At 43.9% G+C, this 14,181-nt stretch overlaps 1 protein-coding gene and 1 long non-coding RNA gene across 4 annotated transcripts in view; one reads left to right on the top strand and one right to left on the bottom strand.

Moving 5' to 3' along the window:
- The window catches only part of LOC108497034, a 3,946-nt gene extending 3,495 nt beyond the window's left edge, over positions 1 to 451 (bottom strand). For both annotated transcript variants that reach the window (XR_001874676.1, XR_001874677.1), the window contains exon 1: positions 271 to 451. This is a non-coding gene — a long non-coding RNA (uncharacterized LOC108497034). The remainder of the gene's footprint in view (positions 1 to 270) is intronic.
- A 151-nt stretch (positions 452 to 602) lies between these two features.
- ANAPC5 (anaphase promoting complex subunit 5) lies at positions 603 to 13,499 on the top strand. 2 transcript variants are annotated; one of them, XM_017814266.1, is made up of 17 exons: positions 603 to 812; positions 901 to 980; positions 1,635 to 1,744; positions 2,116 to 2,311; positions 3,301 to 3,367; positions 4,135 to 4,236; positions 5,351 to 5,541; positions 6,386 to 6,467; positions 7,170 to 7,259; positions 8,179 to 8,360; positions 8,831 to 8,966; positions 9,174 to 9,248; positions 10,038 to 10,159; positions 11,280 to 11,387; positions 11,886 to 12,033; positions 12,629 to 12,791; positions 13,159 to 13,499. In XM_017814266.1, the coding sequence occupies exons 1-17, from the start codon at positions 609 to 611 to the stop codon at positions 13,371 to 13,373; spliced, it is 2,271 nt and encodes a 756-aa protein (XP_017669755.1). In that variant the 5' UTR covers positions 603 to 608; the 3' UTR covers positions 13,374 to 13,499. The 2 variants fall into 2 exon arrangements, with proteins under 2 accessions (XP_017669755.1, XP_017669756.1); XM_017814267.1 differs by lacking the exon at positions 901 to 980 and having other exon boundaries at positions 794 to 812; positions 13,159 to 13,486.
- The last annotated feature ends 682 nt before the right edge of the window (positions 13,500 to 14,181 follow it).

Genomic DNA, 14,181 nt, shown 5'->3' with positions numbered 1-14,181 from the left:
ACAGCCCATGGTCACGGCTCCCCACAGCCCATGGCCACGGCTCCTCACAGCCCACGGTCACAGCTCCTCACAGCCCTTCCTCACGGCTCTCCACAGCCCATGGTCACGGCTCCCCACAGCCCATGGCCACGGCTCCTCACAGCCCACGGTCACAGCTCCTCACAGCCCTTCCTCACGGCTCTCCACAGCCCATGGTCACGGCTCCCCACAGCCCATGGCCACGGCTCCTCACAGCCCGTTGTCACAGCTCCTCACAGCCTGTGGCCATACCTCTCCACAGCCCGTCCCAGAGCTCTGCAGAGCCCGTCCCATGGCTCCCCACAGCCCGGGGCAGCCCTGGGGAAGGAGCCCCAGGGCGACGCCTCGAGGCCTTCTCTCCCCGGCCACTTCTCTCCCCGGAACGTCTCTCCCGCGCTCAGAGCGCCGGACCGTCCCCCCGGTGCCGTCGCACAGCTCCCCCCATTCCTCCCCTCCCGCCCCTCCGATTGGCCACGGCGCCGCGCGCGCGCCGGCAGCGGCGGCGGCGATTGGGCGGCGGGGCGGGGTGCGCGCGGTCTCCCGGGCGACGGGGGAGGTGCGCTCTGCCCCGCGGTCCCCCGGGCGCCGCCATGGCGAGCGTGCACGAGAGCCTGTACTTCAACCCCATGCTGAGCAACGGCGTCGTGCACGCGAACGTGTTCGGCGTCCGCGACTGGGTCACCCCGCACAAGATGGCCCTGCTCGTGCTCCTCAGCGAGCTGGGCCGCGCCGGCGCGCAGCTCGGGCTGCTGGAGCGCCGCCGCCTCAACCGCCTGCTGCTGCCGCTGCTGCAGGTCGGGGGCGGGCCTGGGGCGGAGGGAGCGTGGGGGGGAGCCCGTGGTGTCGTGGCCTGTTTTCGCGACATGTCGCTGTGCTCCGCAGGGTCCCGACATGGCGCTGTCGCGGCTGCGCGCGGCCATCGAGGAGTGCTGCCCGCAGCTCGCCAGCTCCGTCCACATCAGGTGCGGGAAACGCCTCGGGCGGGGCCGGGCGGGGCGGGGAGGACCTGCCGGGGCCGCGTTTGGATCCTCCGCTCTGTCCGTGCCGGCCCTGACACCGAAAAACTGCTCCGAAACGTGCAAACGTCCAGTTTTAAAAGTCACACACTGGGGGCAAAACTGTGCTCCTGCACTTCTCTTACTTCTCATCAGCAGATTCTGAAAGGTGCAAACCAGACGTGGAAGGCATCAGGTTTAAAGTTGCTGTGGTGCAGGAGGTCTGTTTTCACACATAACTCGCTGAAGCAGCAACAGTTCCAAAAATCTGATCAAAGGTTTTAAATTTTTAAAATAGAAAAAAAAAACCCACAAAAATTTTGGGTTCCTATTTGTTCTGTTACAGTAGCCATATTTTCTAATTCTTATTTTTATTAAAATAGCTATTTTAAAAGGAAAAAAATACTCATATTATTATAATCATCATTATTTTTATAATTATCACTATTATTATTGAATATGTATTTTTCTCACGAGTATAAAAACCTTCTGGCCCCAGTGAATGAGTTACCACTTGGTTCTGTCTGTGTTTACTCATTTATGCCTGAAACAGGAGAGTATTTTATTTGATGTCTATATGAATACCCTAAAAAAAAAATGCTGTTCTCTCTCCCTGTGTAGGTTAAAACTTATGGTAGAAGGAGAACTGAAAGATATGGAACAGTTTTTTGATGACCTTTCAGACTCATTTACAGGGACAGAGCCAGAAGTTCATAAAACAAGTGTAGTAGGTAAATAATTGCTATCCATAAGTTATTTTTGCTGTGATATCTATAATTGCTGTAGTTTAGACAGAATACAGCTTTGCTTTTGGTTTTGGGGAGGTGTAAGATTTTTCTCTTGCTCAGATGTTTCATCTTAACCAATAATTTTTGCATATTGTCAGGTTTTTACTGATTTTAACAATTTTTCTATGATCAGATTATTTGTGAGATTTGCACCAAAATTAAGACCAGATTTACACCTTGAAAAAAATGAGTTTTGTCACTTGGTAGGCTGTGATGAGGGTCATTAATTTCTATGAAATTTCTCATTAATTTCTGTTAAATGAGAAATGAAACGATGTGGTTTAAGCTCTCGGTCACGGTGTTTCCCTTTCCAGGTCTGTTCCTGCGCCACATGATCCTGGCATACAACAAACTCTCTTTCAGCCAGGTCTATAAACTTTACACAGCCCTTCAGCAGTACTTCCAAAGGGATGAGAAGAAGAGTGGAGCTGATGAGAGTGACATGGAACTCACAAATCCGGAGGAGCTGGATGGGAAAATGGAGAAGGAAGAACTCGACGGACCGTTAAGGTGATATAGTCACACTAAAGCCTTTTCTGCCTCTTAAAGAAATCAATTCTGGATTTTTTTAAAGCTTCCTAAACCCGGGCTGAGGTGTGTGGCTACTTCTTAGTGCCACCATGTGGTAGCTGTTGTCAGTGGCTCATGGAAGGTGGCAGTGCCTCATCCTCACTTAGGGAATCACAGGCTGAAGGGCAGTTGCTGCCCACAATTTCCCCACTGCTGCTTGACTTCCCTGGTTGTCATGTGCTGAAGCTGTTGGAGGGTCACTTCCAGCTAGGAAAGCTTGCTCAATAAGGAGAAGTTGAGCTTAATGTTTTTGGCTTCTCTCTCCGCCCCTCTCCTAATAAAAGAGCTCACTCTCTTTACCTCAAAAAGAAGCAAATATTGAGAGTTTTCACCTCCTAAAGAAGTATAAGAATAATCCTAAGAGTATTTTCTGTATCCATATATTTAAAATGTACTTTCTAAACTGTCTTTGTATAAACCTGTGCTTGTGCAGGAGTTCCTGCATCAGCAGTCAGACAGCAGCTTTGGGGTCTGGCTGGGTGCTCTACTTACTGTTTTCCCATGGAATAAACTTCTGGCAGAACAGCTGTTTTCTGGAGTGATGTGTGTGGCCAAAGTGCCACTTCATTTCACTGGGACAATCTGTAGAAGAAAGGAAAAACAGGGCAAATTCAGTTGAATGTGCCAACCCCAAATCATATCTCTGCTCTTTTTCTTTAGGGTTTTTTAGGGTGTATTTAGGATAAAGTTCCTGTCTACTTCGGTTTCTGCAGGTTGAAGATTACAATTAAACTGTGTGAAACCATTTGGATTGCTGGCTTTGATGCAGTAAATTTTACTCTTCATTAAGTTTTCTCAGTTTTCAGTCCTGCTTTGAGCTTTAATATCTCATGAAACTTTATAAAGCAAAAACTGTGGAGTATCTGATAAAGTGTATTTCCTTATTCTATTTCCTTGCCCCTGTTTGTAACCAGAGCGTTTCTTACCAGGGAAGAAGAGATATCCTGCAGTGGTCCTCTTTCCCAGAAGCAAGCAGAGTATTTTCTGTCTCAGCAGGTATGTTAATTCTGAATAAAGTGGGGTAAATGTTCCATAACGTGAATTTCACCTTGACTTTTATCCAGAGTGTCAGACACAATGTTAAATCTGTTAAAGATTTGTTGATATCTTGCATGTTGTTGCTCAGTGTGAGCACTTGGAGCTCAAAGTGTTTTATCTAGACATCACCATATGCTGATATTTGGTTCTGGGAAGGTCCTTCCGCTCTCCCTGCTCGCCTCAGATCTGATGTCTGTGAAATGTGCAGTTTTGTTGATTATTCCAGCTGGTAAATACAAAATGGAGCAGAAATACACATGGGCACAAATGTCAGTAATTCAGTATTCAGTAATGCTTATTCTAGTTACTGGATTATTGCAATTTTTTTATTAATTGAACTACTTGCCAAAGCAAACTCTGAATTTAGTTGTATTTATTTTCCTGAATTTTTTTTTTTTGTGAGAAGATACATGTAATTCCAGTGAGAAATATGTTGTGTTAATTATTCAAGGGGAAAATTCACCGAATTCTTTTAAGTACCTTTAAACAGTCCTTTGAAAAAGCTTTTATTTGACTTGGTCTCTCTGATCTCTGGAAAGTGAACATTATAATTTAATACAGAATAAAACTGACACTGATGTTTCAGTGTCACAGTAGACAGAGCTGTTACAAAATCTCCTTTAATGTTCTCTCCAAGCAGATAACAACCTGACAGTCCTTTATCACAATGCATTTATAACCCTCTTGATGGAGTTACGTATCTTACTTTTCAAATTTTATTCCAGGCTTCTTTATTAAAGAATGATGAGACAAAGGCTCTTACTCCAGCATCTTTACAAAAGGAATTGAACAACTTGTTAAAATTTAATCCAGACATTGCTGAAGCAGTAAGTACCATTTTCTTTATCCAAAATGGTTGTAAAGGGATTTCTTATCTCTAGACTGGGATTATTTGGGAGCAATTTATTCTCTATTGAAATATAAGCAGATGATAAAAATGTGAGCAAGTTGCATGTAAATGTTTAGTAATTCAGACTGAAACTCCTGAAGGCACAGAAACCTTAATTAAGCTTCCCTGCATGTCTGGCTTCATGCACAGATATAAGCCTCTTAATTTTGGTGGGACTGAGTGCATTCTTGTTTAACTAAACCTAAAACTTACTTCTCTTTCCCACATTTTCTAAGGAATTTCAGGCCTCATATTCCCATAGTTTAAAAATCAATATTAAGTGCAATATCTGTGCTTAATAACAATTTATAGGGAAAACCCAGAGAATTCCCACTGAGGGTTGTTTCCAGACCTGTGCTGTGAGCACTTGCCTTGTTCCTGAACAGCTTGTTCTTGAGCAAATTCCATGAGTTCCCAGTCAACTCTTTCCTGCTTTCCTTTCTAACTCTTCCTCCCTGGGCTGAAGCAGACAGGATTTTTTGTTCCTGTTTGGACATGTATCCTTGAAAGGGCTGCCATAGTCCTGGGCTGGACTTCACAACTCCATAAGTCCTCTCCAATGTTATGTTTGTCTCACATAAAGGAATTGCCCTGCCTGGGTCTCAAAGCAAAAAAGAAAACACAATTTTAGCATTTCCTTTCTGCCTGCACAGCATTTGGAAGCAGAGCTGATGTTTCTAAGTATCCTGAGTGCAGACACAGTGGGAGTCATGCCTCCATTTCCCCTCTCACGTTACACTTAAATGCAGGGATTCTACTTTTGTGATTCTGCCTATGCAGAGATCTCAAACTGGGTGGGATCGTTCTGATCTTGGCCTATGGGACACCAACTGTTAGGGACAACAACTAGTTTTGCCCAAGAAATTGTCCAGTTTTATCCAGAAATTCTGCACAGGTAGTATCAGTGTTGTTGCAGCTTTCTGGCCATGCAGTATTTCATGGCTGCAGGTGCTGACCAACCTTTCTCGGTAAGAAAATAGATAGTAATTATAAACACAAACTGTGTTTTAACGTCTGTATCGTTAAAGCTGATTTTTCTCCATTTTTTTTAGCATTATTTAAGCTACTTGAACAGTCTCAGAGTGAAGGATGTCTTCAGTTCCACACACAGCCTGCTCCACTACTTCGACCGGCTGATCCTGACGGGAGCAGAGAGCAAAAGCAACGGGGACGAGGGATACGGGCGGAGCCTGCGCTACGCTGCCCTCAACCTGGCGGCCCTGCACTGCCGCTTCGGCCACTAGTGAGGGCTGCCCTGTGCCACACAGCTCACGGGCACCCTGGGGCACCTCAGAGTGCTCACACACCCCCCTTTCCTTCCGAAAATCCCTTTAGGAGAAGGGGCTTTCTCTGGTTCAACAGTTGGGTCGGGATTTTCTTGGGGATCTCGGTTTGTTTGTATTTTGACGCTTGTTTGGTTTCCATAAGAACTGAGCCGTCTAAGAGCTGACATTTGTCTGTGTCCTGTCCCTGTTTCCTGGGTGTTTAAGTTCTCAGTCACTACATTTCCATGACCTCAGTGGACACGGATGCCCATTTTCAGCCATATTCTCAAGGAAGTGTGGTTGGTTTTCTGTTAACATTTGAGTCAACATAGAGCTGATGATCTGGAAAAAAGCATAATTAAAAAAAAAGCCATCTGAGCTTTTAAAAATGGCCTAGGAGTGGCATTTATTTTGTTGATAAAGCTGGCCTTCCCATCTCCATGTATGGTTTGCATTTATTGATTGCTGCCTGGAGGCATCATGTGAAAGGAATGGAGAGGGGAAGGGCACTGCAAAATTGAGAGCAACAACAATTTGTACACAGATACTAAATGCAACCCCTGTTCAAACAATAACTTGGCACATTGGCATGTATAGGGTTTGAAAGCTCACATAGGGGTTCCAGTTGGCATTTTGGCCTCACAAGTAGAATGTGTTGCTGAGTGCCAGGAGGAAAACACAGGCCTTCTCAGCAGTCTGTTAAATCAGAGTTATCTTCTGAGTGCCATATGCATAATTTAGATCAATATTTCTCTGTCTCAGAATGCTGTATCTTAAGCACTGTGGGAATCCTAACTGTTCTCCCTCTCTGTTTGCTCACAGCCAGCAGGCTGAACTTGCCCTCCAGGAAGCCATTCGGATTGCCCAGGAGTCCAACGACCATGTCTGCTTGCAGCACTGCCTGGTGAGAGCTGTCCTCAAATAGGGGGGATTGAGTCATTCTGCTCAGGGAACTGTTGCAGAACTTCTCTTATAGCAGGATCTCACCCAGGGCATCAGTAATTTGGCTGTTCAGCAGTGGGGTGCCATTGTTTCTGGCAGGTGGGGCACCCAGGGCAGCAAACTTCAGGGTCGTGGGATGGCTTTGTTGCAGCTCGGGATTAATTTCTTAAACAGGAGTTGTGATCCCAGAGATCTCAATATTGAGCTCAAAGTTTAGTCTTAGATGTTTTAAACAGACAAAGTCTTTCATAAGCTTCCTTCTTCCTGTCGAGTTCTCAAAGAGTAACCAGCTGCCTTTTGAGCAAACGAAAAGTTAGAGGGAAAGACTTGGATTTCTCTATGTTTTTTCCCTGTAATCAACATTATAATGAATTAACATCAATGGTAGAAACTCCTGAGGTACTGCACTCCACAGTTACCAGAACAGTGGGATTACTGTGCATCACTGACTCTCTAGCGTTGGCTGCTGCCACACCAGTGTCCCACCCTGCACTTCTGATGTATTTTGCTGTGCAGCATTTAGTGAAGTTTCCTCAGAATCATTAATTCTGAAGGGGTTTGTATTTTCAGTGAGATTTTGTGCATTCTGTAACAAGTAAGCCAAGCTAAAAGTGCTGCAGCCATTGACTGTTTGCAACGAGATTTTAATTTTTTCCCTTGCTAGAGCTGGTTGTACATCCTGGAGCAGAAGATCTTCGATAGCTGTGTCCTGCTGGAGCACTCTGTGAACAAATCTTTACACTTTGGGTTGCCAGTGAGTCCATTTCCTCCGTCCTTAACTTCATTCTGGGAGAAACCCATGTGGTGATGGGAGTGTGTGATTAGAGATTTGGGGTTTGTGGCTGGTCACAATATGTAACTGAATTCAAACAGTTCAAAATATGTAACTGAATTCAAACAAATCTATTTTAACACTCCAAAATGTGGCTGTTTCTGCGAGTTTTGCTCTTCATGTTAACAAAGCACAGTTCAGTTGCTTTAATGCCAGAACACTGCTTTTCCTCCTAAATTTTTTGATTTTCAGGCAGAAAAACTCTGTGGCTACTGGCCCCAGGCACCATTTTGGCACAATGTGGTGCTCTGAGGAGGTTCTTATTCCTCCACCTTCTCTGAAACCCAGTGCTGATGCCTCTGGCAGGGCTTTGAACACATATTTACTTGTCCCAGCTGTGAAATCTTCCAAGGCTGCCTTCCCCTTTGGTGGTTTGTGCCCTGAATCTGTTGGCTGTTAATGTTTAGTTCTGTCTTTCCCAAATCTGTGATGACTTTGTTAAGAGAATTGTTCTAAAATGGACTAAACTGCTGGTTTTGGGAGATGAGAACAGATGTGGCTTCTTGGTGGGGAAGGGGAGGGAAGGCTCTGTGTTTTCACAGCTGCTCCATCACTGGAGAAATCCAGGTACTGATCCTGTCCTCCTCTGTAAGATTTCTGTGTGGGGGAGTGGAAATTACCTTTTACATCCAACAAAATGACATTCACATATGTGTGGGTGTGCATAAGTGGGTATTTAAAGAAATGCCTGGAGCAGTGTTCCTTTGTCTGTGCCGAGTAACCTCACGTCTTTTGGGGATTTTTTTATTAGTTTAGAACTCTGCTCCAGTGTGATTTGCAAGCCTGGTGTACTGTGTTGTCTTTCAACGCTGTTGGTATGGGTTTTTTTCCTTCTTCCCAGTATCTTGCTTCCTTGGGAATACAGTCCTTGGTTCAGCAAAGAGCTTTTGCAGGAAAGGCTGCCAACAAACTAATGGATGCCTTAAAAGATTCTGATCTGCTGCATTGGAAGCACAGCCTGTCAGAGCTCATTGACATCAGCACAGCACAGAAAACAGCCATTTGGAGATTATATGGCCGCAGGTATTTGGGTTGTTTGGAACCCCTGGGTTACCTCACTGCACTTGTTAGCACATAATGCACTTATATAGGTGTAACAAGTGTCTGTGTCTCTGCACTGCACTAAAATGAAGCAATCAGACTCTGATTCAGTACAGGTTCAGTGCAATTATTTCCATTCTCTTGCGTTGCTTTAAAACTTGTGCTGAAGAAAAGATTGAGTTTCCATTTACTAGTGGCAAATAGATCATAAATTTTTCCTTAGCCCCCCTTTTCAGAATCTTTTTGCTTAGACTGTCTGCAGCTTTCAGTCTGTAGTACTTGATGTGCCTGCACAGTCCAGAATCCCTGGATAGCAGTTGTTTTACAAGTTTTCCTTCTTCCCAAGGCCCCTGACTCACCAGAAAATGCAGCCTGTTGTCATAACAAAACTGTAGATTAAAAACGGTGGTTGTTTACTCCTTGAAAACTAAAAGCTGTTTCTCTTGCACAAGCACCATGGCACTTCAACAAGCCCAAACACTGCTGAGCATGAACAGTCTGGAGGCTGTGAACGTGGGCGTGCAGCAGAACAACACCGAGTCCTTTGCCGTGGTGTTGTGTCACCTGGCTGAGCTCCACGCAGAGCAGGTGAGTTCTGGGGCTACTTGCACAAAATGTCATCTGGTGAGAGGAGCTGTGGGTGTTACTGACAGAGAGTGCAAGACTTGGCCTTTAATGTCTGCACTGTGGGCAAAGACAATGCAGGGTGTTTGCTTGGCAAGTTGTTTCCCCGAGGGTTGTGTTGAAAGGGAGGGGAGTGGTGCCCATTAATCAAAGTGTTGTTCTGTGTTCCAGGGGTACTTTGCAGCTGCTGCTGAAATACTGAAACACCTGAAGGAAAGATTCCCTCCCAACAGTCAGCATGCACAGGTAGAATCTTCATAATTTAGCCTGTAAGTTATGTAACTATTATACAGTAGGATCTGAATCCCATTGCTCCAGAATTCTTCCCTCTGTATGCCTTGGGCTATACATTTTCTCATTTCCCTTGGCTCCTGTCCTTGTGGGAGGCTGTGCAGCATCAGCTTTTCTACAAAACCGTGGAAAAGCTGCCTCTGTTGTTTTCAAACTGGTGAGACATTTCTCCCATTGCAGCTTCCTAAGATAAAGCTGTTTAAATAGAAATTTCATTAACAGAGGAATATACATCTGCTTCATGAGCACATATAGGAATTAAATGCTCTGCATTGATTTGGAGCTTCGAAGTTCTGTCTAATTAGTGCTCCTTATTTTGATATATTACAATCCAGAAATAACTGAGAGAATAGGCTAATGGGCTGGGTTTTGTGTGACTCTGGGAAACACATTACTACAGGAGTCTGTAAGATAGGATTTACATTGAGGTGTTCAAGATCCCAGTAAATATAGTCTGGTCCTTCTCTTTTCACCACAGAACAAATCAAAGCATTAGTAATGATTTAGAAGAGCCTTTTTACTTAAAATGCAGTCAAGTAGGTGAGCTTCCATATTGAAACATTAATCCAGACCTGAGCATTTCTGTCAAGGACAGTAATTTAGTAAATCCAATAATTGGACAGTGGAGTTGGTGTGTCTAGACATAAATACCCACAGGGGAAAAGAAAAAGTAAATTCTGCCTTGGGATGAGAAAACGAGCAGGCACAACTTCTAAAACTTGTTCCTGGATGTTCTTTGTTTAGCTTTGGATGCTGTTTGATCAGAAAATACAGTTTGAGCGAGCCATGAACGATGGCAGATATCACGTAGCAGATTCTCTTGTAGCAGGAATTATAGCACTTAACAGCATTGAAGGTGTGTACAGGTAAGAAGTCATGGATCTTCATACACTTGCAGGTGTGTCCTGTGAAGATAATGAATTTAGCAGAATGATTGCTGGCAGTCATGTGTGCTTACATGTTTTTCCCTTTCCAGAACTAATACAGTCATGCTGTCTAACCTGTAGGGCTTATTCTCTTAGAGCATGTCCTGCAATAATAATTTCTTCTTGCTTCTCTGGACATTTTAAGAACTGGAATAGCTGAAGTTGCTGTTATTCTAGAGTTGTAGATCTGTTGTGAGAACAATTTAAAATCTGCTGTGGTAGCTGTACTCAAACCTGAGCACATAGCAGATTTTTATGTCAAATAGCTGGGGAAGGAGCTCAGGCCTTGAGCATCTCCCTCTGTGCCCTGGTTTTCGCAAAATAGAACAATGTGATTTTTTTTTCTCTCACCTTAATGGGTTCTTGTTTCTAAATGAGAATGACGTGTTAAAAATAGAGTTAAAACTCATTTGGTGAGTATGAAAACCAACTTACTGTTTAAAGCAATTCCTTCTTGATTTTCAATGAGGCAAAACACGTCAAAGCAGCCAGTGCCAGTCAGCCGGGAGATCAGTATTCAAGCTGTGGGACCTGATGCTTGTCCTTCTGGAATTGGACTGATCATGAATTCCCTGATCTTTAAATATTCTGCTCAGTGTCTGGTTCAGGGTGTTTGTACCATCCCCTGCTGCTGTGCAGTTGGCCCTGACTTCCCTATTCTTGTGTTTTCCTGTTGCTCCATATCCTTGTTACCTCAAGCCAATTTTAGCTGCTTTACCTCATACCTGTTTTTCTCACAGATAATGACTTGTGCTTTCTAGCTTGCATGGCCTCCCACTTCTGCTGCCTTTTTGGCCTTTGTTTTTGGCAATCCCTGGTTTCTATCTAAAGCAGTTTTATGAGTTTGATCCTTTCTGTCTGGGAGTTGTCCAGTTGGCACCAGAGAAATCTGTTTTTGCTCCTGCCTGTGTGTGTACCAGGCGTGCACTTTGTCAAGGTGCCAGTCTGCAGTTACAAGAAACAGAGGTCACAAAATAGAGACCTGTTTTACCATGTCCTGAAGAGCAGAATTGTATCTAAAATACAAAAATAGAGCGATGTTTTCTTTCTACCACGGCAGAAAAGCCATTGTATTGAAAGCCCAAAATCAAATGTCAGAGGCACACAAACTTCTGCAGAAATTGTTGATCCACTGCCAGAAAACCAAGAACACCGAGATGGTGATTAGGTAAGAATGTTTCATTTTCAGAGTATTAAAGCCACTTTGCAGTGATTAGAATCAGCCATTTCAATTTGTCTGTGTTCAGACTTCACTAGTCTTCAGATTACCTGCTGTGATTTTGAGATTACAGAATCATTTCAGTTATTAATCATGCTATGGAGGAATCCTCAAAATATTGTGGCATTGAAACCTACATATATTTAAACTAAAAGGTGGTAAACTTCAAGTTCCACAAAGATTTATGGAAAAAGGAAACACTGCATCTAAAATAAATAGGAAATAGTAATATGTGTGTGATTGTACCTTAGTTCAAACCTTCAGAGTAGTTACAGTGTTGTTTAATCTCTCATATCTCAGTGGCATTTCCTCTTAGGGGTGTAATTTAAGTTTATAGTATGTGCAGTAATGTAATTAATAATAAAACCAATACTGTTACAGATGGGAAAATTCCTTGGGAAACGAGTTTTCAGCAATGTTTGTAATTCCTTCCCTCTGTTTTGTCAGGGTGCTGCTGTCAATAGCAGAGCTGTACTGGAGATCTTCGTGTCACACCATAGCCCTGCCTGTGCTGCTGCAGGCCCTCGCCCTGGCTCGGGAGTACAGCCTGCAGTACTTGGCTTCTGAAACTGTGCTCAACTTGGCTTTCTCCCAGGTAGGTCTGATTTGTGTTTTCACAGGGCTGTAGGGTAACATTTATTCCAGGGTTCTGGATGCTGTTTTTACTCCTGTGAGATTTAAGATCACAACCTTGTTGGAATTAAACGATTGATTCTCAAGAAGCGTACTTGGAACGTAAAAGCTTTCGAGGAAGTTAATAAAAGTTGAGTTTTGTGTGTATCACTGAAAGGTATAGTTATTGCATATAATTAAGCAGCATAAATTTGTCCTGCCTTAATTTCTTTGGTTATTTTTTATGCTGGTATTCTGGCTTTCAAGGAGTTCGGGTTGCCTCGTGTATTAAAAATAATGCTGGCAATGAGTTGAGTTATATTGTTTATTCTGAGAGATGTGGCTGTCAGCACTGACTCAGTGGAGAAGCCATTCCCAGTCATTTCAGATGGCAGCTCATTTCTGCTGACAAGTTTAATCTAAAAGAGAATTGTGGCGGGAAAAGTTGACAAAAAGAATAATAATTGTCCTACACCCTTGTCTGTAGTGCATTGTATTATTAGAAACAGATGTGACTTCCCTGAAGAAGCTCCTACCAGTGGATTCCAGTATGACACTAGCAAGTATTTCTCTTCCAGCTGATCCTTGGCATTCCTGAACAAGCCCTGAATATCCTGCACATGGCAATAGAACCCATCTTGGCCCACGGAGCTGTCCTGGACAAAGGCTGTGCCATGTTCTTGGTGGCCAAATGTCAGGTGGCTTCTGCAGCTTCCTACTCTCCACAAAAGAAGATTGAAGGTAGTGTGAAGGGTAATTCTCCTCACTGAAACTGTGCTCAGAAGCGCAAGCCAGTGTTGCTACTGGTGTCCTGCTACACCATTACCATTAAAAAAGTGTGTTACCTGGTTAGCAGATACAAAATTAAGTTGGAATTAGTTATTCACCAGTTGTTTATGCTGGAACCTTGTTTGTCTGCACACTTTCACACCATATTTTGCAGCAAAGGCTGAATAACAGAAACCAGCAAGAAGACCATGTTGCTAAGACACCAATGGTTTTGAAAAGCTGAGGAATTTGTAATTGGGCTCCTTAGAATTGAGCTCCATTGCTTGGAGTTGTTATTGTGATATTGTCTTAAATACGACTGTCCCCCTTTTGCCCACAGCTTTAGAATCTGCCATCTTGAATCTGAATGAAGCCAAGACTTACTTTGCCAAGGTGGACTGCAAAGAGCAGCTCAGAGACGTTCTCTACTTCCAGGCCCGGCTGTTCCACACCCTCGGCAAGACCCAGGAAAGGAACAAATGTGCCATGTTGTTCCGGCAGCTGCACCAGGAACTGCCAGCACACGGTGTCCCCTTAATCAATTCCTTCAAGTGATGCCTTTCAAGATGAGACTTGTTTGTTTTTCTGGGTTTGGGGTTTTTTTTACAAACATCTTTATTATATTCAATCATCCGTGTTTCGGAATAACTGCCAATAAATCATGGTCTGGCACTGAACAAACCTGTGTTTTGTTTGTAGTGACAAGGGCAAGTGTTGCTTTCAACCCATTTCCTTTTTATTCTGTACTTGAAATTAAGAATTGAATGGGGAGAAAGAGAAAAGACTCTCTTGACTGTGTTATAAGCATGCTGAGGGGGGTAGCACAGTCATGATAAAAACAGTGTTTGTTCTTAGTAGTGACATTTCCAGAATCAGTGCTGGCTTTATGAAGACTGGGGCACAAAAAATAGTGACAAGTGGAAGCAAAGCTCCTTTGTGCTCCTTTTAAGTGGTGTGGAATGGGGAGTCTGATTTAAAACATGTCCTTGCTTTTAACCTGTCTGCAGTCACTGTTCATGCTGTAGAAACAGATGGAGCTGCCAGAAGGGTTCAGTCAGAGGTGTAACGGTGCAAAGTCCCGGGGCTGTGGTTACACGTGTCCTTGTGCAGAGAAAAAAAAGCCCCAGCTCTGCTGAAATGTTTTTATTTTGTGTGTTCTCCCCTCAGTGCTGTGTATCATTCACCTGCTCTGCTTTTATGGGTGAAGGGGCCCACAAGAAACTGGAGAGAGACTTTGGACACTGCCATGAAGTGACAGGACAAGGGGGAATGGCTTCCTACTGCCAGAGGGCAGGGTTAGATGGGATATTAGGAAGAAATTCTTCCCTATGAGGGTGGTGAGGCCCTGGCACAGGTTGCCCAG

Source organism: Lepidothrix coronata, unplaced genomic scaffold (genome assembly GCF_001604755.1).
Source record: "Lepidothrix coronata isolate B3197 unplaced genomic scaffold, Lepidothrix_coronata-1.0 Scaffold44, whole genome shotgun sequence".
In the NCBI taxonomy this organism is placed as follows: Eukaryota; Metazoa; Chordata; class Aves; order Passeriformes; family Pipridae; genus Lepidothrix; species Lepidothrix coronata.
This window is presented reverse-complemented; position numbering and strand designations above follow the sequence as displayed.